The sequence below is a fragment of the Tenrec ecaudatus genome, chromosome 2, assembly GCF_050624435.1.
Source record: "Tenrec ecaudatus isolate mTenEca1 chromosome 2, mTenEca1.hap1, whole genome shotgun sequence".
NCBI classification, from domain to species: Eukaryota; Metazoa; Chordata; class Mammalia; order Afrosoricida; family Tenrecidae; genus Tenrec; species Tenrec ecaudatus.
This window is the reverse complement of record NC_134531.1, coordinates 170,380,613-170,402,047: the sequence shown is the minus strand read 5'-3', so window position 1 is coordinate 170,402,047 and position 21,435 is coordinate 170,380,613. Positions and strand designations below refer to the sequence as shown.

At 42.9% G+C, this 21,435-nt stretch overlaps 1 protein-coding gene across 1 annotated transcript in view; it reads left to right on the top strand.

Moving 5' to 3' along the window:
• The window catches only part of RNF145 (ring finger protein 145), a 63,870-nt gene extending 44,708 nt beyond the window's left edge, over nt 1-19,162 (top strand). Inside the window, exons 7-11 of the mRNA XM_075541908.1 lie at nt 240-380; nt 2,505-2,687; nt 13,803-13,950; nt 14,829-15,185; nt 17,602-19,162. Coding sequence (XP_075398023.1) covers nt 240-380; nt 2,505-2,687; nt 13,803-13,950; nt 14,829-15,185; nt 17,602-17,997 — 1,225 coding nt within the window. The 3' untranslated portion in view covers nt 17,998-19,162. The remainder of the gene's footprint in view (nt 1-239; nt 381-2,504; nt 2,688-13,802; nt 13,951-14,828; nt 15,186-17,601) is intronic.
• The last annotated feature ends 2,273 nt before the right edge of the window (nt 19,163-21,435 follow it).

The following is a 21,435-nucleotide window of genomic DNA, read 5'->3' as shown; positions in this document are numbered from 1 at the left end:
TTACTAACCAGTAGACAAATGGAGCTACAGCCATTGAGTTGCCTGGATGAATTCTCATGTATGCAAATCGAATTCTTACTTGAAACACTTAAAGTGGAACGCTCTTGGAGCCTGGCTTCTGTGTAAATCTAGTCTTCTCGGATGCACTGTCATCTTTGAACTATGCAGGCTACTTGCAGTTGCAGAGTGCTTTATTTTAGACGAGGGCTTACACCTGTCACCTTGCCCCTCTTTTCCAGTATTGCTGAGTGCTGCAGCACCCCTTACTCTCTCCTCGGCTTGGTGTTCACCGTTTCTTTTGTTGCGCTGGGCGTGCTGACGCTGTGCAAGTTTTACTTGCAGGGTTATCGGGCGTTCATGAACGATCCTGCCATGAACAGGTACGTTTTTGCATCTGAATGAAATTTTATAGTTCGTGAAGAAGTGGTGATGAACTGTTTTGGTTGATCGATTTTAGCGGAAATGAGAATTTGAGGGTTTTTCACATGAGTAACAAATGAAGAAATATATAAATTCCCGTGTACAAAGTATTTTAATTGTATGACTGTGATCTACCTGTTCGACACTTCCTTTCCCTAGATTTAAGAGACCTGTCGCTTCCTGCCTGTTCCCATGGGAAGTTTGTTGTTAGATGCTGTTGAGGAGCTCCCAGATACAGTAGAGGGGCATTCTTGGGTGATCATGTTTATGGGAGTTTTTCACCCTCCAAACGAATAGTGGATTCCAGCCACCATCCTTTGAGATGGCAACCAAATGTTCAACTGTTGCACCACCAGCGTCTTTGATAGGTTTTTCTAGTCCTTACACATTTTGTTGGAACCTAGTCCATGTGCCACAGAGGTATGGAAGTGAGTTTCAGTTGTACTTTTCCTCCTTTCGTAACCCCTCAGTCTGGAGTTTGGCTCTTATTTCACATTTAGAGACCTTTCCTCTCCCTCCCACACCACCCCAGAGTTCGGACATATCTTGAGTACTGAGTAAAGTTTCAATAGCAGCTTTGGTGAGAAATGAAAATGGTTAAAAAAAAAGAAAAGAAATGGTTAATCTAGTTGTTGCTGAAACCTGGTAAATCATGTACTGGTAAACCCTTATTTCAAGACCATCTCATGATTTCTGTTATTTTAACATAGATATTCAAGGTCTTCATTTATATAAGTAACCTTAAAGTACATACCTTTTTTATGGAGTAGTTTTCATAGATGGTGATTACCTAGTAAATTGTCAAAACTTATTTTTTAAATACCAGAGAAGAAAAACTGTAAATAATTATGACCCACGATTCCCTGCCCTTTCCAGCTGATACCTGTATATAAATTCATACCACTCAAAAGGTAGAAAAGTGACTACTTCCTCCCTTTACTTATCAAAGGTAACAGTTACTAATGGTTGATTATTTAGAATTTCTTACAGGGAAAAACGTGTATGTATATGCTGCTTTTTCACTTCCACGTATTATATATCCTTGTTATATCTTTGTTTTCCACCTTTGTTTTAAAGCATTCTTTGTTATGTGGTGGTGATACTTAAGATTACACATAAAGATAAGTCTCAGTTTTTTTAATGAAGACATATTCATAGTATGCTGCTTCTGTGTGTGTGTGTGTGTGTGTGTGTGTGTGGTATGAATAATGCTGCTGGATTTCACTTTTGTCTCTCTCCCTCCATCCCATCCCATCCCATGCTCAGCTTAACTCTCCTCTGCCTCAAGTCTGTCCTCCCTCCTCTACCCCGCTTCCTCGCCTTTTTTATTAGGAAAGTTAATCCAGAAATGGTGAGAGAATAGTACAATGAATACTGTGTACCCTTGTATCCATTTCCTATCTTTACAGCAACGGTATTATTGGGCATAAATCCTAGATGTAATTTGATCTTATCCATAGATATTTTCATTTATAAGTCTTTAAGAAACAACTATAGTATAATAATCACTTCCGGGAGTGCTTACTTCGGGAGCACATATACTAAAATAATCACTTCCGGTGAAAAAATAATTTCTTGACAACAAAGGTTCAGTTGGTGTTCAAATTTCCTTGATAATCATTTTTTTCACATTTATTTTGCTCACCTCAAAATCAAAATAAAGAACCTCATACCTTGCAATTAATTGATATTTCTCTAATGCATTCTGGTCCCTGCTATCCATCTACGGGTTTGCTAGCAGTCAGATTTGACTCGATGGCAGTAGTTGTGGTTTTTGGGAAGTGTAGCTGAGGTGCCCGGCTCATTTAGAAAATCTTCAGGGAAAGCATTTATTTATCTTACAAGTTGCTTTTTTCCTCCCTCAATATTTGTTAAAATAATACCTATTATGGTTTTGTCCATGTAGTCACTATCTAATCAACGTATATAATAATGATAATACACTGATCTATTTTTGAAATTTTTAGTCTGAGTACATTTACAAATATGTAACAGTGTGAACTTGGGGATTATTTCTTTAAGAATTAAATGCGATTCTGATTATGTGCTTCTCTTTCTGTCTCTGACAATATCCTGCTTTTCAGGGGCATGACGGAAGGGGTCACCCTCTTAATCCTGGCCGTGCAGACGGGGCTGATAGAGCTCCAGGTGGTTCATCGGGCCTTCCTCCTCAGTATTATCCTCTTCATTGTGGTAGCGTCCGTCCTGCAGTCCATGCTGGAGATTGCTGACCCTATTGTCCTGGCACTGGGAGCGTCTAGAGACAAGTAAGACCTTCCCGAGAACAAACTTTTGTACTACTGCTTACAGGAACTGGTTCTCAACCTGTGGGTCGTGACCCTTTGGAAGGGCAGGGTGGGTCAAACGACCCATTCACAGGGTCGCCTGATTCATAACAGTAGCAAAATTACAGTTGTGAAGTAGCAGCGAAAATGATTTTATGTTTGGGGAGTCACCACAAACGAACTGTATTTTAAGGGTCGCTGCATTAGGAAGGTTGAGAACCACTGATCTAAATAAAGCTTTAGGATATGTTTAAAATTAGAACAGATGGACAAAACTGGGATAAGCTTAATTTAAGAAGGCCCCCACCCTTTTTTTACCTTTGTATGAGATGATTGACTTGACTTTTCTAATCCGGTGTTTCTTTCGATTCCTACAGCTGAAAATCCCAATAAAGGCCATGTAATTACAAATCAGCTTATTTTGGTCCCAGAGAAATTTAAGTAAAAATGTAGAACATAGAGTATAAAATTCTGTCCAGGGGAAGAAAAAAAAATCTATCTAGGAAGCATAGCAAGTAATACAAAGGAACTTCAAAAAGTTGTTGGGAAATTACACTTGATCTTAGCCAAAAGGCCGAGAAGCGATAGTTGTTGGGAAATTGGGGAGAAAAAAATAATGGACGTTTTCCCAGGACCTTTCTGTGTAGTTTTCATTTTATTCAGTACCTACTAGGTCAAGGAGAGAACGGTTAGACAAATGTAAGTGAAGGAGTGGAAAATAACGACAGGCCATTAGCAAGATGAGCGTTTCTGGGAAAAAAGGGAACAAAACAAACCTTCATCCAGTGACCTTTTAGGCAGTTGCAACTTAATGGGGATTTTGATACTCAATGGGCCACAGTGAAATTAATAGTTGGGTTCATGTGCATCTGATGTGATGGAAAACTTACTAAAGAGTAAAAGTGAAATAATTATCCTTTGGGCTGTTTTCATGGTTTGCACAAGGAAGCACTTAAAATTCTATATCATTTTTTCTTCCAGTGTTTCACCCACATTCTGATAATTGATTGTAGAAACGCATCTAAATACATTGCCTGTTTCTGCACCACAGAGCACACAGTCGTTCAGGGGGCTGAACTGTGGCAGCGGTTTTGTTTTTTTAAGCAGCCTAAATTAGCATTTTAATTATAGTTCATCAGATTCATCTTTGTACTCTTATCTCCTACATTGTCAAGCATTCTATAAAACTTTCTCAAATGATAGGATGGCTAGAAGAATCTATTTAAATATGCTCAAAGCTCTGGGAGATCCTTCAGCTAACCATAGGTAATTATACTTGAGATTTGTCTTTGAAGTTCTTAAGGCTTCTTTTTTAAAAAAAACATTTTATTAGGGGTTCATACAACTCTTATTAAGGCTTCTTAATAGAAGATTTTTAAATGTTGAAATCATTGATTAACTCAGTTAAATAGTTATTTTATAGACCTTTAAATTGGACTGTTTTGACCCGAGTACAATTATTATTTTGTTGTTTCTGGCAATACTTTTTGGTATTAGTTTTATTATAAGAGTAATGTGACACTATAGAAAATATGGAAAAGAGAGAAGAAATGGCTAATTCCACTGTCATCATTCACTCACAGCCATCAAGTCGATGTGGACTCCTAGCAGCCCTTTTGTGGGTTTCTGAGACTAAAGCTCTGGGGGAGCCCAAAGCCTCCTCTTTGTACTGCAGAGCAGCCGGTTGCTTCGAAATGCCAGTCTACCTTAAGAATGTACAAATGCAATTCTGGTTCTTTCCAAGATGCTGAACTTGTGTGACTACTGGGTTCCTCCCTCAGGGTCAGTCCTCAGGAAATTTTGAGGAAAACGAGGAAGGAACTGTCAGGATTTTCTTCTTACTTCCCTGTCCCCATTGCCATCGTAATAGAAACTGCTAACAGCCACATCCATTCGTTGTTAGTGGAAGTAACTTGAGGAATTTAAAAGTTCATATCATTGTATAGCATCAAAGAAATTAAAGCAGTTGGTCACAACTTCATCCAAATAGAGCATGACTTCAGATGGCATTTGAAGTCACAGATTATTTGAATTTTCAACAAACACTTTTAGAAAGTAGAAGGAATACTCATTTGCTCATTCTGTGCGGCCAGTATAACCCCTATATCAAAATTGGACAGTACTGAGTAGGATTGATAATGCTTTCATTTCACCGACAGCTGGAGTTTTTATTGAAGCCCATGTAATATTGGCTCATGAATAGACAGTTGACAAGTTTACTAGAGAGCCCCACAATAGATCTACATATACATATGGACCTTTGTATATGTAAGAAGCGGCATGGCAGATGTGTGAATTATTCTAAAAAAAACTTGAGAAAAATGTCCATCTGAAAAAAAACCGAAAAGAATTAGCTTTGTAAGGTTGTAGACTTAGGTGTCAAAAATTAAGTACTAAAATTACATGTTATTTAAATATAGGAAAAGACTTCTTAAACTATGAAACAAATATTCATAAATTTATCCATTAAAATAAATATATTTTAAAAATCAGGTAAAAATGAAAATGGCATTTATAATAAGATATTTATGGCATACACTTTAATCAAGAACCATTATCCAGAACATATAAGCAACTTCAAATCAGAAATGGACACAACACATGATTAAGAATTTAACAAGAGAAGAAATGAACATTAGGATAGAGAAAGTTCAGCTTCTAATCAGGAACAAGTAAGTCAAGACCACAGTGAGGTATTACTTTATGCCTACCTGATTGGCAGTGAGTAAGTAGGAAGACCCAGGAGTGTGAGGTACGGATCCATAAAGGATCTCACTATTGCAGTGGTGGTGGCACCACATAGGAAACCGTGTCCTGTTATCTCCTCCTTGGACATTCTTACTCAGGTATTGCCAAGAGCCTTGTAGAAGAAATTCATAGCACGATCCACAACAGCAAAACCTCTTGTGCCATCAAGTTGGTTCCCACTGATAGCGACCCTATTAGAACAGGCTGAAATACTGTCTCGTCTTGTGCCATCCTCACAATTGTTCTGTTGAGTTCATTGTTTTAATCACTGTGTCAGTGAGTCCATCTTGTCGAGGGTCTTTCCGTTTTTCATTGCCTCTGCCAAGAACAATGTCCTTTTCCAGGGCCCGATCTGGCCTGATCACATCCAAGTATGTGGGAAGAAGTCTCGCCACCCTCAATTCAAAGGTGCATTTTGGCTATCCTTCCAAAAAAGATTTATTTGCTCTTTTGTTAGTCCATGGCATTTTCAGTATTCTTTTTCAGCCCTGTTATTCAAACAGGTTGATTTTTGTTTAGTCTTCATGATTCTGTAATGAGGTGATTGAAAATGCCACAGCTTGGGTCAGGCTTCGCCTAGTCCTCAAAGTAACATCCTTTTCAACACTTTAAAAGAGGTCCTATGCAGCTCGTTTACCCTGTGCAACACCTCTTCTCATCTCCTAACTGTTACTTCTGTGAGCATTGATTTTAGTTCCAAGCAAGACAAAATCCTTGACAAACTCCCTTCTTTCTTCCTCCATTTACCATCATGTTACCTCTTTCTTCCATTTACCATCATGTTACCTGTTGGTCCAGTTGTGAAGAGTTTGGTCTTCTTTACATTGAATTGTAATCTTTTTTGAAATACTGAAATTTTTTTTTTTTGAAATCCTTGATCTTCATCAGCAAGTGCTTCAAGTTCATTTTCAGCAAGTAAGGTTGTGTCATTTGCATACTGCAGGTTGCTAATGTCTTCCCCCAATCCTGATGCTATCTATTATGTTCACGTAGTGTAGCTTCTCTGATGATTTGCTCAGCATACAGATGGAATAAGTGTGGTGTGAGGATGCGACCCTGGCACACACCTGAGAACAATCCAGGTGTCAGTCCATCAGGAGAATTGGTGAATAGAATATAACCATCACAGTGGACTGTAACAGAGACAACAGTCTGGGAGATTCATAGTAATGTAAAGAAAAAATAACTTCAGAAAAGTTATAAAGTAGGATGTTAGTAATCTTTTCCTGTTAAAAACAAGATGGTTAAATACAGTTGTCTTTCAGTGTCCACAAAGGATTGGTTCCAGCTCCCTCATGGAGGCAAAAATCCTCGGATGCTCAAGTCCCTTATACAAAATAATGTATTTTCATAAGGCCCCCCCCATCCATATATATATGTATATACATATATATACACAATGAATAATCTTTAAATTACTTATAAGCCCTAATATACTGTATGCAAATAGCACTTTGCTCATCTTATCCTTTGAGTGATTGCTTAGACTGCTAAATTGCTTTTCCCTCACCTCCCAATAAATGATTGAACCCTTAGTTGGATAGCTCACAAATATGGTGAACAGTTTACTCTCTGTAATATGGAAAGATTCAACAAAACTATCAAAAGTGAAGCAAGCACCAGAAGAAGAACACAGAATTTAAGATGGCGGTTTGGCCAGGTGGAGGTGGCAGGGATGTGGAATAGACAGGTCTGGCATAGGTTTGATGCTGGCGGTTTTCTAGCATTAGCCTTTGTTAATGGTGAAGTGGGTTCGTGAATGTTTACTGCTTTATTTAAAATAGTTAATTAACTAATTTAAATAGTTAATTAAGTTAATAACTACATAAAGAGAGGGCCATGCAAAGACCAATGGTAATAGTGCATTATGTACAAAGGATTGTGATTAAAATAGGAACTTAAAATTATTTTTCTAATTGGAACCATTAAGAGCTCATGAAACACTAGCTAGAAATAGTTGCTAAGGAGGGAGGTGGGGGGCGACTGATAGCAGCGATGACTATATAACCCCACTTGAGGGGAATGAGTGACAGAATGGTAGGTGAATGGATACATTGGGTGGTGTAAGATAGGGCAAAGAAAAAGTAGGGGTTCCTGGAGGGTAGGGTGGGGGTGGGGATAAAGGGGGGCTGATATCAAGGAGGGCAAGAAGAGAGAAAATGTTTTGAAAATAACGGTAGCATTTTATACAATCATTGTTGTAGCTGTAAGAGCTCCCAATAAAATGAAGGGAAAAAAGTTAAGATTGCAAATACAGGTATATGTCACTTAACATCTGTGATGTGTGTAAATGAACACCATATTAACCCCTCCAAGTACTTCTTTCCTGTCTTTTAGATAATCTGGTATCATTTTAGCCACAGATAATCTCTACACCAACCTGCGATTTTATTGCCATTTTCAGCAAGGAATTTTGAAATTTTAGTTTACTTTAGTTGTATCTAGCAAGTTTTCCTATAGGCAGCTGTTAAATGATTCGGGGTGATTGTGAACAATGAAGAATTTTAAAAGTTTTACTCTGTTTAACCTATTAATTGAACAAAAACTTAGTTTCATTATCTCCCTATAATTAATGTTTTTTCTTGTAATTGATCATTTTATTTAAGGGCTATCCTTTTTTTAAAAATCATTTTATTGGGGGCTCGTACAATTCCTATCACAATCCATACATACATCCATTGTGTCAAGCACATTTGTACATTTGTTGCCATCATCATTCTCAAAGCATTTGCCTTCTACTTGAGCCCTTAAAGTCAGCTCCACATTTTCCCCCTCCCTCCCCAATCCCCCTCCCCATGAACCCTTCATATTTCATAAATTATTATTGTCATATCTTATACTGACATCTCCCTCCACCCACTTTTCTGTTGTCCATCCCCCAGGGAGAAGGTTATATGTTGATCCCTGTAATCGGTTTTCCCTTTTCACCCCATCCTCCCTCACCCTCCTGGTATCGCCATTCTTACCACTGGTCCTGAAGGGATCATCTGTCCTGGATTCCCTGTGTTTCCAGTTACTATCTGTACCAGTGTACATCCTCTGGTCTAGCCAAATTTGTAAGATAGTATTGGGATCATGACAGTGGGGTGGGGGTGGGGGGAAGCATTTAAGAACTAGAGGAAAGTTACATGTTTCATCGTTGCTACCCTCCACACTCACTGGCTCATCTCCTTTCCACAGCCCTTCAGTAAGGGGGTGTCCAGTTGCCTACTGATGGGCCTTGAGTCTCTCTCTACCCTGCACTCACCCTCATTTACAGTGATAAGATTTTTTGTTCTTTGATGCCTGATACCTGATCCCTTTGACACCTCGTGGTCATACAGGCTGGTGAGCTTCTTCCATGTGGGCTTTGTAGCTTCTGAACTAGATGTCTGCTTGCTTATCTTCAAGCCTTTAAGACCCCAGACGCTGTATCTTTTGATAGCCGGGCACCATCAGCTTTCTTCACCACATTTGCTTATGCACATGTTTGTCTTTCAGTGATTGTATCTTTAAAGTTGGCACCCACTGATATGATTTTTTTGTTCTTTGGTGTCTGTCTGATACCTGGTCATCTTCTACACCTCGTGGTCTTCAGTGATTGTGTCCGGAAGGTGTGAATCATAGAATGCAAATTTTATAGAATCACTTGTTCTTGCATTGAGTAAGTACTTGAGTGGAGGTCTAATGTCCATCTGCTGCCTTAATACTAAACTATAAATATGCACGTAGATCTATTTCCCCACCATCCTATATAAATATGTTTACATATGTACATGCCTGTATTTAGAAATTTTGTCGCCTTGTTCTTTCCTCTATTTCCTTTTACTTTTTTCTTGTCCCACTATCATGCTCAGCCTTCATTTCGGTTTCAGTAATTTCTCTCGGTTATATTTCCCTTGCTGAGTTCCTACCAGGCCTCTCACACCCTCCTTGCCACTAATTTTGGATCACTTTTTGCTCCCCTGTCCCTGGGTTGGTCAACACCACCTCCTTACCCCGTCTCTCCCTTTCACACGTCCCCTGAAACCATTGGTCCCATTGTTTTCTCCTCCAGACTGTTCATCCAGCCTATCTTATCTAGATAGATCTGTAAAGATTATAATATGCACCAAAAAACAAGGCATAGCAAGACAGGTGACGAATGAGAACACAGCGATGACAACAAAAAAGAAAACCAATGACCCATAAATGAGTAAATTAATTGAAAGAAAAAGAAAAATTTTAAAAAGAAAGAAAAACCTGTAAATAGATCAAGGTCTGATTTTTTTTATCTCTAGGCGTGTCCTTCAGTCAGGGCTGATGGGGTGCCCTACTCTGGCTCCAGAGTCTGTCCTTTGTACTTGCTCAGGAGCTCCCTGCTCTGCTGCATGCCTTTAGTGTTTTGCCTCGGTGTGTGGGGTCAGTCTGGGCCAGTCCCGACACTGAGTCTCCAGGGACATCATGTCTCATAGTGGGATCAGCCATATGGTCCTCTGCTGTGCGATGGCTGTTCAGAGCAGGGATATCGTCCTCCAGGTCTGGTGGGCCAGGAGGTGCTCCACTTTCTCTTCCTCCCCATTTATTTGCTCCCGTGTGCTCTGGACAGACATGCATGTAAGAGCTGTCCTTTTTGAGGTGGGAATTAAGCATACCTCTGCTCTCCAGCCGCATACCAGTTTTTAAAAAACATCATTTTATTGGGGGCTCGTACAACTCTTATCACAATCCATACATCCATCCATTGTGTCAAGCACATTTGTACATTTGTTGCCATCATCATTTTCAAAACATTTGCTTTCTACTCAAGCCCCTGGTATCAGCTCCTCCTTTTCCCCCCTCCCTTCCCACTCCCCCTCCCTTATGAACCCTTGATAATTGATTAGTTATTATTTTATCATATCTTACACTATCTGACATTTCCCTTTACCCACTTTTTTGTTGTCCATCCCCCAGAGAAGATTATATGTAGGTCCCCCTTTCCACTTCACCCTCCCGGTATCGCTACTCTCAGCACTGGTCCTGAAGGGATCACCTGCCCTAAATTCCCTGTGTTTCCAGTTCCTATCTGTATCAGTTTACTTCCTCTGGTCTAGTCTGATTTGTAAGGTAGAATTGGGATCATGATAGTGGGGGTAGTGGTGGAAGCATTTAAGAACTAGAGGAAAGTTGTATATACGTTTCATTGTTGTTACACTGCACCCTGACTGGCTCATCTCCTATCTATGACCTTTCTGTAAGGGGATGTCCAGTTGCATACAGATGGATCTTGGGTCCCCAATCCACACACACTCCCTCATTCAGATTGATTTGATTTTTTTGTTCTGATGATGCCTCATACCTGATCCCTTCGACACCTCATGATCACACAGGCTAATGTGCTTCTTCCATGTGGACTTTGTTGCTTCTGAGCTGGATGGCTGTTATTTACTAGCACATACTAGTTTTGACACCAGCCATCCTCTTCCACACACTCTGCTTCTCTGCTGCATCTGATTTGGCCACGCAACTCACAGACCATACCCAAAGGGAGGGGTGTATTAAGGGCGTAGCAGGTTGCAACCCAGAATCCGCATCAGGAAAGAAACATGTAGGCAGAGAGTACGGCTCTTTACATCTCCTCTTGGTTCCCCTAAGCGTATAGGCCTCTCTTAGCCTGGCCTCTGCCTATAAGTGCCCATGGCCACCCCACTCTGCCCGCAAGTCACTTGCCCATACCCTCCTTTTGCTCACTCCCTGAGTCAGGACGACCAGCACCTCTGACACAGGCGCTCTCTCCCATCATTAAGCTTTAGGCCTGGAGTTGGCCTTCCAGCGCTGTGGACTGGCATGCCCACAGTAGCTGCCACGTTCTCTGGGCTAGGAAAGCCCACCGCGCAGCCTTGCACTGCTCTCTTGGTTCTGCTGGTGCCACTTCTCACGGTCTCACACATTCTCTGATGTTACCGCGCTCTCTTGCTCTCTCTCTGTCTCTTGAATCTAGGAGGCTCTCGGTAGGAACCCAAATGATGTGTTCTGTGGCTCGATCAGTCTTGGTAGTCAGGTGTCTGTCCCCTGTGCCCGCATCCTCTCTGTCCTGCCCCTCACCCCCATGGCTCTGAGATTGGCTTGCTTGATATGCCTAATCCCTGTGTATGTAGGCAACCTAATGGCATAGTTGGTTACGCGTTGGGTTGGCAGCCTCAAAGTCAGTAGTTCAAAACTACCAAAGGAGGCTTTCTATTCCCGTAAATAGCTACAGTCTGAAAACCCACAGGGGCAGTTCTGCTTTGTCTTATAGGGTCACTGAGTCAGAAGCAACTACATGATAGTGAAGTTACAGGGTGGGTGTGTGTAGATAGTAAATGAATGCATGTTTCAGATAAAAGGATCATAACTAACTAATGAAAAATATATTTAAACTTTTAAGGCAAATCACTTCATTTACAGATGATGACCTGTAATTCACCAACTACTGTTACATAATGCCCCCCTTAAAAAAGATTCCTGTCAGTCATGTGCATGTCAGAGAAGAGCAGCTCCTTGTCCTGTAACCCTCAATACTAGAAATGCTTGTCTAGCTAAGGTTTGAAACGGTTTCCACAGCACCTTGTTTTAGTATCTCCCGTGATGCTTCACTTTGTTCTCTCAGCTACTAACTATAGGTGAAGGTGTGGCATTTTGCTTTGTGTGTCACTGATTTTTGTTCTCCACCTGTATATAAGAAAGGTCTAAAAGAGGACTTGACGCTACTACTGTGTCTCCATGAGATGGTTTGGAAACATATCAAGGATATTTAATTAAAGCAGTTTCATTTTTTTGTAGCCATGATGCTACTTTACTTCATCCCCCTAATCCCCCAGAATCTTGTGATTCACTGCAACGTCCCTCAGAAACTCACAGAACTTTGAGGAAAAGTCTCAAGTCGTGATGGGATGCTATTCTGTCCAGAATCTGGAGGTTAGACCAAGGCAAGGCAAATGCAGGGTCTAGAGATAGAAACATCCTAAAGTCATGTAGAAGCAGCTCTTGCTTCTATCAAGACTCTGTCAGGAAGTAGAAGTCTGGCTTTCCAGCTGAGGCCATGTGTGTTAGAAGTGTACGGTGCTACCAGTATATATATATATATCCAAGGAAAATGGGGTGATGTCATAAGGCACACCCTCCTAGTACAGGAGAGTAAAAGATGACAGGGAAACAAAGGGTATAGCCTTGTTTGTACTCTACTACCGTCAGGTCTTAATCTCAGCCTGTCCCTGCCCATTAGGAGAGGATACCTTCCATAATGGGACTGTAGCCACAGGTGTACCCAGTGTAGAATAACATCTGACGGAATTGTGACTAGAAGGATCATATTAATGGACTAATAAAAGTGATTAGAAAAAATCCAAGTAGAAATGTTATGGTTTTATTTGGCACCTATCTCAGACGATCCTTTGCACTTAATAGGAACTGTGAGGTACGTGATGAAATTAGACCCCCCTCCTTTCATGGAACTTAAATGGGAGGGGGGGTTGTAAGACATTTATTAAATACTCTAATTCAATGTGTGACTGATTGGTACAGGTGCTAAAGAGAGCAGATAGTTCTTGGAGAAATATATAAATACGTTTGTCTAGGCTGGTTTACAGAAATGGAGTGTGGGGCAGAGGCATTTCTGGTGGGATGCATGCATATGTGTATTTTGCTCTGACAGTTAATTCATAAGCTTGGCTTCCAGTGAGGAACAGGTGTTGCAAGTTTAGGATGATAGATTGGAGCCCCAATCTGGAGGACCTTGGCTGCCAGGCTAGGACATTTAGAGAAGGTGTTGATAGTGTTATGGAATCAGATGAATCTGGCTGGCAGTATTCAGGATAGACCCAGGTGCTCAGTAGATGTGACTGTGCAGTGGGTCTTATCCATCCCCTGCCCCCCATCTCAGCAGATATGAGGATGAATGTGCTTGCGTCCCCGTAGCAGAGTCTCAGCTGCGTGTGGAGCTGGTGCAGGGAGAGTGTCAGATAACTTGACAAAGCCCCCGGGTTACTCCGCTACACTCTCCCTGGGCAAATTGGGAACATTGCTGTTAAAATTGTGACCTTTCAGGCTGTAGTTTGGAATCAACCAGAATGGCAGTGGACTTGCAAACAAACTATTAAGAAAGAAAGGATTGGTGCTACTTGGCAACTGAGTGGGTGTGGAGCACAGGGTAGAGGTAGCCAGCCCCTTTGAAATGCAGAGCCTTGGGCCTGCTCCCAAGCCTGTGCAGTGAGTGCGTGGCCAGGGGATGGTGCTCAGGAGATAGCTGAGATTTCACCAGGGCCCCAGCACTGTTTGCTGCTCGTGGCGCGGCGCTGTGGCGCTACTAGGGGACAGACACTTGAAAGGAATTATCTCTCTCTCTCTCTCTCTCTCCTCCCCCCTCCCCAGGAGTTTGTGGAAACACTTCCGTGCTGTGAGCCTGTGTTTATTTTTGCTGGTTTTCCCTGCTTACATGGCTTATATGATTTGCCAGTTTTTCCACATGGACTTTTGGCTTCTTATCATTATCTCCAGCAGCATCCTTACCTCTCTTCAGGTAGGTGAGCCCAGGAGAAAGAGAGCCACTGTGTGCTGCTCTTCTTCATTTTCCTCTTGAAAAAGGAACGGATAGTTTTAAAATTCAATGATTGCTGGTGGCCGACTCAGGGTTCCTTCCCAAAGATTTGAACTAAGAGTTGCTGTATTTGAGCATTTAAGTTGGAAGGCAGGTTATTAAACTGTATGTATCTGCAGCACTGTTTTCCCACCAAGTTAAGCATTTCTGTTTCTCTTTTTTCAAAATGACATGCAGAGCTGTATACAAATATGAAACTGGCATTGAAAAACATTAAAAGATGTTTGAGCCAGTTCTCCCGTGCATTGCTTTTATTAATGCCCATTCACAAGTTACTTATAGTTTAAGATATATGTAATTAGAATCTGCGTCTGCCTGCATCTAAGACTGGTGGACATGACAATATACTTCCCTGAAAATGAGAAACTTATTGTCAAAGTGGATCTTTGTCACCAGATTAGGAAAAGGTTTTTGTTTTTTAAAAAGCACTGGCAATAAGATCGTACTATTCCGTGTTTCTTGTTGAGGGAAAGACATTTTGGAGTTTGGCAGAATGATGACCACGGGATTAGGAAAATGGAAGAGTTGATGGGCTTTACTGACCTGGCGGATGAATAGGGGAAAAGGTGAAACGGAAAACTGTTGACTATTGAGAATTGCGCACCTTTGGGGAAAGTTAAGACCTAAGGCATGGCTTTTTCGCATCTAATACCTGGATTGTTAAAACACCCACATTTTAATGCTCAGTGTTCTCTATTCAGATATTAAAGGTAATGCCTTAGCATTAGCAAGGCTGTTGGCAGTCTATGAGAAAACGTACTTGGTTTGCAGTCATAATATACATGGTCTCCTTTCTCCAGGTTCTGGGAACACTTTTTATTTATGTCTTATTTATGGTTGAGGAGTTCAGAAAAGAGCCTGTGGAGAACATGGATGATGTCATCTACTATGTGAATGGCACTTACCGCCTGCTGGAGTTCCTGGTGGCCCTGTGTGTGGTGGCCTATGGCGTCTCGGAGACCATCTTTGGAGAGTGGACAGTGATGGGCTCTATGATCATCTTCATCCATTCCTACTATAATGTGTGGCTTCGGGCCCAACTGGGCTGGAAGAGCTTTCTTCTCCGCAGAGATGCTGTGAATAAGATCAAATCATTACCTGTTGCTACAAAGGAGCAGCTTGAGAAACACAACGATATCTGTGCCATCTGCTACCAGGTAGGGCCTCCAGAGGAAGCACGTGGGTGGGCTGTGGGCGTGGCCTTGGCTGCTTCCACTAAGGTCACCAAACTCAACTTCACATTTAAAAAAAAATGGGTCTGAGTTTTATAGAACAGAGACAATATCACCATTTTGTTTCTGAAGTAATCTTTTAATTTGGTCTTTCAAGTTCTAATGTATTGTTATTTTCAACATTACTGCTCACCCATAAATAAAGGAAAAACAGGTCAGGTGTATTTCATACTTAGTGCTGACTGTACTCACATACCTGTGTACTATCCAAATGCATACTGTCCGTCAGGAGTCGGCAACTTCTGAAAAGTGGTGTGCCAAGGTTTTGATTCTTGTGGCTTCTAGTCCTGGGCTGGGGAAGAAGAGCTCATTTACTCTTGGTAGGCAGAGAAACAGCGGCTGGGTTTCTGTGGCAGGAAGGAGCCTTTCCGTCCTGGAAGGGAGGGCTGTGGCAGAGGCAACCCGTGTGGTGCCCATGGAGTCGGTCTTAAATTGACGATGGCTGTCTTGAGTTTAAGTAGTAAAGGTAGCACAGAAAAAACATATTGGAGACAGAACAAGAGTCCTGTAGTTTGGACTCCCTCACCTGGGGGTCTGGTGAGGGTGGTTGACCAGCAACATGTACACTTTGTCTGTGTAGAGAGCGTAGACAGACATGAACAGTGACAAGCGGCGTCCATCCGTCTCACTCTGTAGAGTGCAGGCCGGCCGGTGGGTGGACTGAAACTGCAGGCGGTGCTGGGAGTGCACAGGACACGCTCATCCTCCAAGGCTGCCTTTACGGTTTACATGGGGTGTGCATGCATATGTGTGTGATTGGACTAATCGGAACCTTCTGATACCTAAACCAAACCATAATCCTTTCCATTGAGTCAATGCCAGCTTGTGGCCACACATAGGACAGAGTAGAACTGCTCCTGTGAGTTGCTGAGACTGCTTTAACGCTTTATGGGAGTAGAAAGCAGAGCAGCTGGTGGTTGCAAACTGCTGACCTTGCAGTCAACAGCCCAACATGTAACCACGATGCCGCCTGGCCCCTTGTAGAAGCTTCTAGTAGCGGCATGGAATTACCATTTTAAAAAGTAAACACACATTTTGGGGGGTACTAACTCCCCCATCATCCCCCAAGTGTTCCAGGGTCTGTTTTTCTATTTTGTATTTATAGTTCCCGCCAATTAAGTAGTCATTCTCTTGATTGTTTTCGTTATTAACATGAACTCCAGCTCCTTAATGTTGGTGAGGTAGCCTTGTTGTACTCAGAACAAACCATTCCAAAACCAGATTACAGCCAACCAGCTTCCGATGCTGGAGGCAGGCTGAGGCCTTAAGCGTGCCTGTGCCATCCCAGTGGGACTTCATATCAGGGTCCGTCTCTGGGTGCCAGGACCCTCTGTTTGCACTGGCTTTTGTCACATCACTTTTTGAGGTGCTGCAACTTCCTGCTGGTGTCACTTAGAACACCGGGCTCAGATGACTTGGCTTCCTGGCTGCTGCTGTCCTTGCACGGCTTTCTGCTTAATGGTGATTTCCAGGTGGCACCAGTTCTTGGCAAGGAACTTCTGGAAGAGCTACAACTTCTTATGTGGGAGCTTCAAACAAAGCTCATGGTGATTCACCACTGTGTATGTGTGTACCACTAACTTTCCAGCAGGGAGGAATGTAAGGCGTGCCCTCGATTGCAGTGATGATCCACGCTGAGTGTGCAGCAACTGCACGCGTGGCTTGCTTTAACTGCAGCTTTGGCACTCCCTTCCCCACGTGTCTGTCCCGTCGGTAGGTCTGGAGTGGCCCCGATTATGCATTGCTAACAAGGACTCCAGGTAATTGTGGTGCAGGTTGAGAAACAGCACCGTAAACAGACCTGTTCTAAAAAGCAGGTGTATGCAGTTCCTGCTGTCATTGCACTTCCTTGCCAAGGCCCTGGTGTTGCATGGCTGCCATGGCCGATCTCGTGGCAGATACTCTCCTCATGGAGGCATCTGCTGAGCTGTATAGAAGCTTACGTAGGAACGTCCTGTCTCCATCAGATAACCTTGGACTGTCATTATGCTGCCACCAGTCATTCCAGGGAAGATCCAGTGATCAAACTGCTCCAAGCAGGTAGCTTGTGTCCCTTGGACCAAGACAGAACCAATTGAAGAAGACAGTTTCTTCCCCTCCGTAGAATTTTACGTTTTAAAAACGGCTTAGCCAGTGGTTCCTGTATTACTTATAAGATAAAGGGGTCTCTGATGGCAAGAGGATTGTACTGCAAATACAAAAATGAGTTTTACTTCAAGAGCTGTGCTAACACGTCTCCTTTTGTGGGAAAGAAATACTAGCCCTAGAACATTGGAGGGTAGCACCAGAAATGCTGCATAAGAGACATTTAGGACCTACCTTTCTTCCTTTTCTTTTCTAGGACATGAAATCTGCTGTGATCACACCCTGCAGTCATTTCTTCCATGCAGGTTGTCTCAAGAAATGGCTGTATGTCCAGGAGACCTGTCCCCTGTGCCACTGCCACCTGAAGAACTCCTCCCAGCTCCCAGGCCTAGGCTCCGAACCCATTGTTGCTGGTGCTGCTGCCGCCGGCGCCGAGCAAAATGGACATCAGGAAGGTGAAGGTACTGAACCCCCAGGGCAGGAGCAGCCTACAGAGGCTGGTGTCCACGAGGGGCCTAGTGACAGTAACAAGTGCATTGCCAGAAGATCAGATAGCCAGGAAGAGACTTTGAATCCCGAGGAATGTCCGCTCAGGGCAAAAGACGGAACCCTTCCTGTTGCAGCCAGCCCAGAAGAAAAGAATCAGGAATGATGCTGACCTGTTGTGGAGGAGAAGCTAACTTGAGATGGGATTTGTGCTCAGCTGTAAGGAACACATGAGGCCATCAGGCGGGAGACTGACATTCCAAGGATCTGATCCAGAACACGCTCGCTCGGTGGAGGCCACCTGCTTCATCCCCCTGGACCCTGCAAGAAATGTTGCGATGTGTGCTAATCAAAATGTATTTTCCTCTTCTATGCTGGTGTTTTGTAGAGGTTTGCCAAGGAAATTCATCCTCAACAACTTCAGATACTGCCCCGGTGTGCAAGGAATCCATGAGATTGGAGTGTGTGAGAGGGGGCCAGGACAGGCAGGCCGCGAGCAGCAGGACGGCGTGGGAGAAGGCAGCAGGCAGAAGTGGAGCAGACCTTCCACTCTGGGCGGGACAGGAGCCCATTTCTCCACCCCACCCCTCGCTTGAATTGGGGACTCGGTCAGGTGATTTTGAGATTCGTACAGCACTTGAAATGAAATCAAAGATGTAAAGGCGGTGATTGTATTCAAAGGTTGGAGCACGCTCATAGTCCCAACGTGCTTTAGGGGTGGGGTGGCTTGGGCCTTGCGGGTACCTTCATGTAATCTGAGGCTCTTGAACTCTATGATGGAGCCTTCAATATTCTGATGTATATGAGACTTTTGTTAATAGACTACACTGTGTTGGCTGTGTGAAGTAAACTAAAGCTCTGGTGAACACTTTGGAGCCTGCACAAACTCAGGCAGACTGAAGTGGGAAGGGCTTTAGGGCACTGATAGAGGCCCCAGTGTACTTTTCAATCCTGTGTGATGCTTAATTCTTGCAACTGGATCAAAACAGTGTTAAACTCTGGCGATATTTGCACTTTGGGAATGAGTACATACCTGTATGATCGCACTCTGCAAATGCCACTTTTGAAGCTGTTAATAGACTTTGCACCTTTTCTTTGACAAGGATATGTCCTATTTAAATTTTTACATTCATCATGGCTACAGGTAGAATCGGGGAGGGGGGAACGTAATTTTTTATGGGGATTTTGATATGAAAAGAAACTAGTCATTTATTTATACAATAGGCTTGACTCAAAAAGTGTTTTTCAGACTTGGTATTCCTAATGTGGGATGTGACTTTATTTTATTTTTAGTAGTAAATTTGGATGTAGACTGACAGACATAGTTGAATGTCTTAATAAATTTAAATTTGAAGATAACTGACTTGTCCTGTGTGGATTACTGTGAAGGGTTTTGGTGAAGTGCAGTTGTGGGGACGGTCTGTTGTGCTCAGCTGGGGATCCCGACCAGAAGTGCCCTGCAGATAAGGACCAGTGCCACCACACCTCGCCCCGCATCAAGCCAACCTCGGGCCAAAGCGAACCAACCCAACACACTGCCCTGCCATCGGTAGAGCCTGGCTCTTAGCGACTCTGTAGGGCAGAGTAGGACTCAGTTGGCAGTCTAGTGTTTCTCCCTAAGCGCTGACCAGGTACCCGATGAGAAGAACTTTGAAAGCTTAGCACACATTTCTGAAGCCTACTGCCCACCCCGCTACACAGTCTGTGTGACTCCTGGGAATGTGCATTTCAGAATTTACCAACTGATTTGTTCCAGCTTGCCTGGCACCAGCACAGTTTTATGTTCAGAAATGAAGTGGCTTAACTAGAATTAATTTCTTCTCTCCAGTGATCATTGCCAGTCAGAAAAACAGGGACAAAAGAGCAACTGGCTTCCTCTAGTGGTAATAAATCGATTGTCCAAAGACTAGTGCTCACCATACTGAGGCTGTTCTCAATGACCCTGGAAGAAGAGAAATGCCCCTATGGGTCTCCAAGATTGTGGCTCTTCCCCCTCCCCAACAGTTTTAGTGGATTATAATTCACATCATATAGTTTAATAATTCAGTCAGGAAGCGTTGTGCAGTCATGACCACGGTCAATTTTAGAACATTTTCTTCTTTGTTGTACTCATTGTTATTAGCTCCCGTTTCCCCCAGCCTCCCCTGCCAGACCTCCAAGGAGCCAATGATGTAGTTACTGCCTCAAGACTTAAGGAAGACTGTGCCTCTGGGAGTAGAAAACCTCATCTTGTGCAGTTAGCAGCCAACCCGTAAGCCAGGCACCACCAGGCCTCCACTCAACTAGTTGGGTACTTTGATGTAGTGATTTTCCCCTTTGTGTAAAAGGTACACTTGCAAATTAAACTCCTTGGCTGTCTGAGGAACTGAAGTCGTAATTATTTATGAAAGGCAGGACTTGGCTGTCCTTTAGCATTTTAGCATTCGGTACATTAGAGAGCTTGTTTGCCCTTCCAACTCTGAGAGCTTATTTAAAAGGAAGGACCCTCAGATGCTTAGTGTAATGAGAGGCTTTCTGTTTTTCTAAGATCATTTTATTGGGGACTTGAACAATTCTTCACCATCCATCCATTGTGTCAAGCACACTTGTAGCCATCATCATTCTCAAAACATTTGCTTTCTACTTGAGCCCTTAATATCAGCTCCTCTGTGAACAAACGGCCATCTAGCTCAGAAGCAATAAAGCCCACATGGAAGAAGCACACCAGCCGGTGCGATCACGAGGTGCCAAAGGGACCAGGTATAAGGCATCATGCAAAAAAAATGTGTGTATGTATATATACATGTATATATACATATACATGTATATATACATACACACACATACACCATAGTGAATGAAGGGGGAAGTGCAGAGTGGAGACCCGAGGCCCAAGTGTCGACCACTGGAGATCCCCTCATAGAGGGGTTTAGGAGAGGAGATGGGTCAGTCAGGGTGCGATGTAGTACCGATGAAGAACACAGCTTTCCCCCAGATCCTGGATGCTTCCTCCCCCCAACTACCATGATCCGAATTCTACCTTGCAGGACTGGATAGGGCAGAGGTTGTACACTGGTGCATATGGGAGCTGGAGGCACAGGGGATCCAGGATGGACGATACCTTCAGGACCAGGGGTGCGAGGGGCGATGCTGGGAGAGTGGAGGGTGAGTGGGTTGGAAAGGGAACTGATTACAAGGATCCACATGTGACCTCCTCCCTGGGAGATGGACGGCAGAGAAGCGGGTGAAGGGAGACTCTGGATAGGGCAAGATATGACAAAATAACAATCTATAAATTATCAAGGGCTCTTGGGAGAGGGAGGGGGGAAAAAAGGACCTGATACAAAGGGCTTAAGTGGAGAGCAAATGCTTTGAGAATGATTGGGGCAGGGAATGCGCGGATGTGCTTTATATAATTGATGTATGTATATGTATGGATTGTGATAAGAGTTTTATGAGCCCCTAATAAAATGTTCTTTTAAAAAAACTCTTAAAAAATATCAGCTCGTTTCCCCCTTCCCTCCCTACTCTCCACTCACTCATGAACCCTTGATAATTTATGAATTATCATTTTGTCATATCTTACACCGTCCAATGTCTCCTTCACCCACTTTTCTGTTGTCTG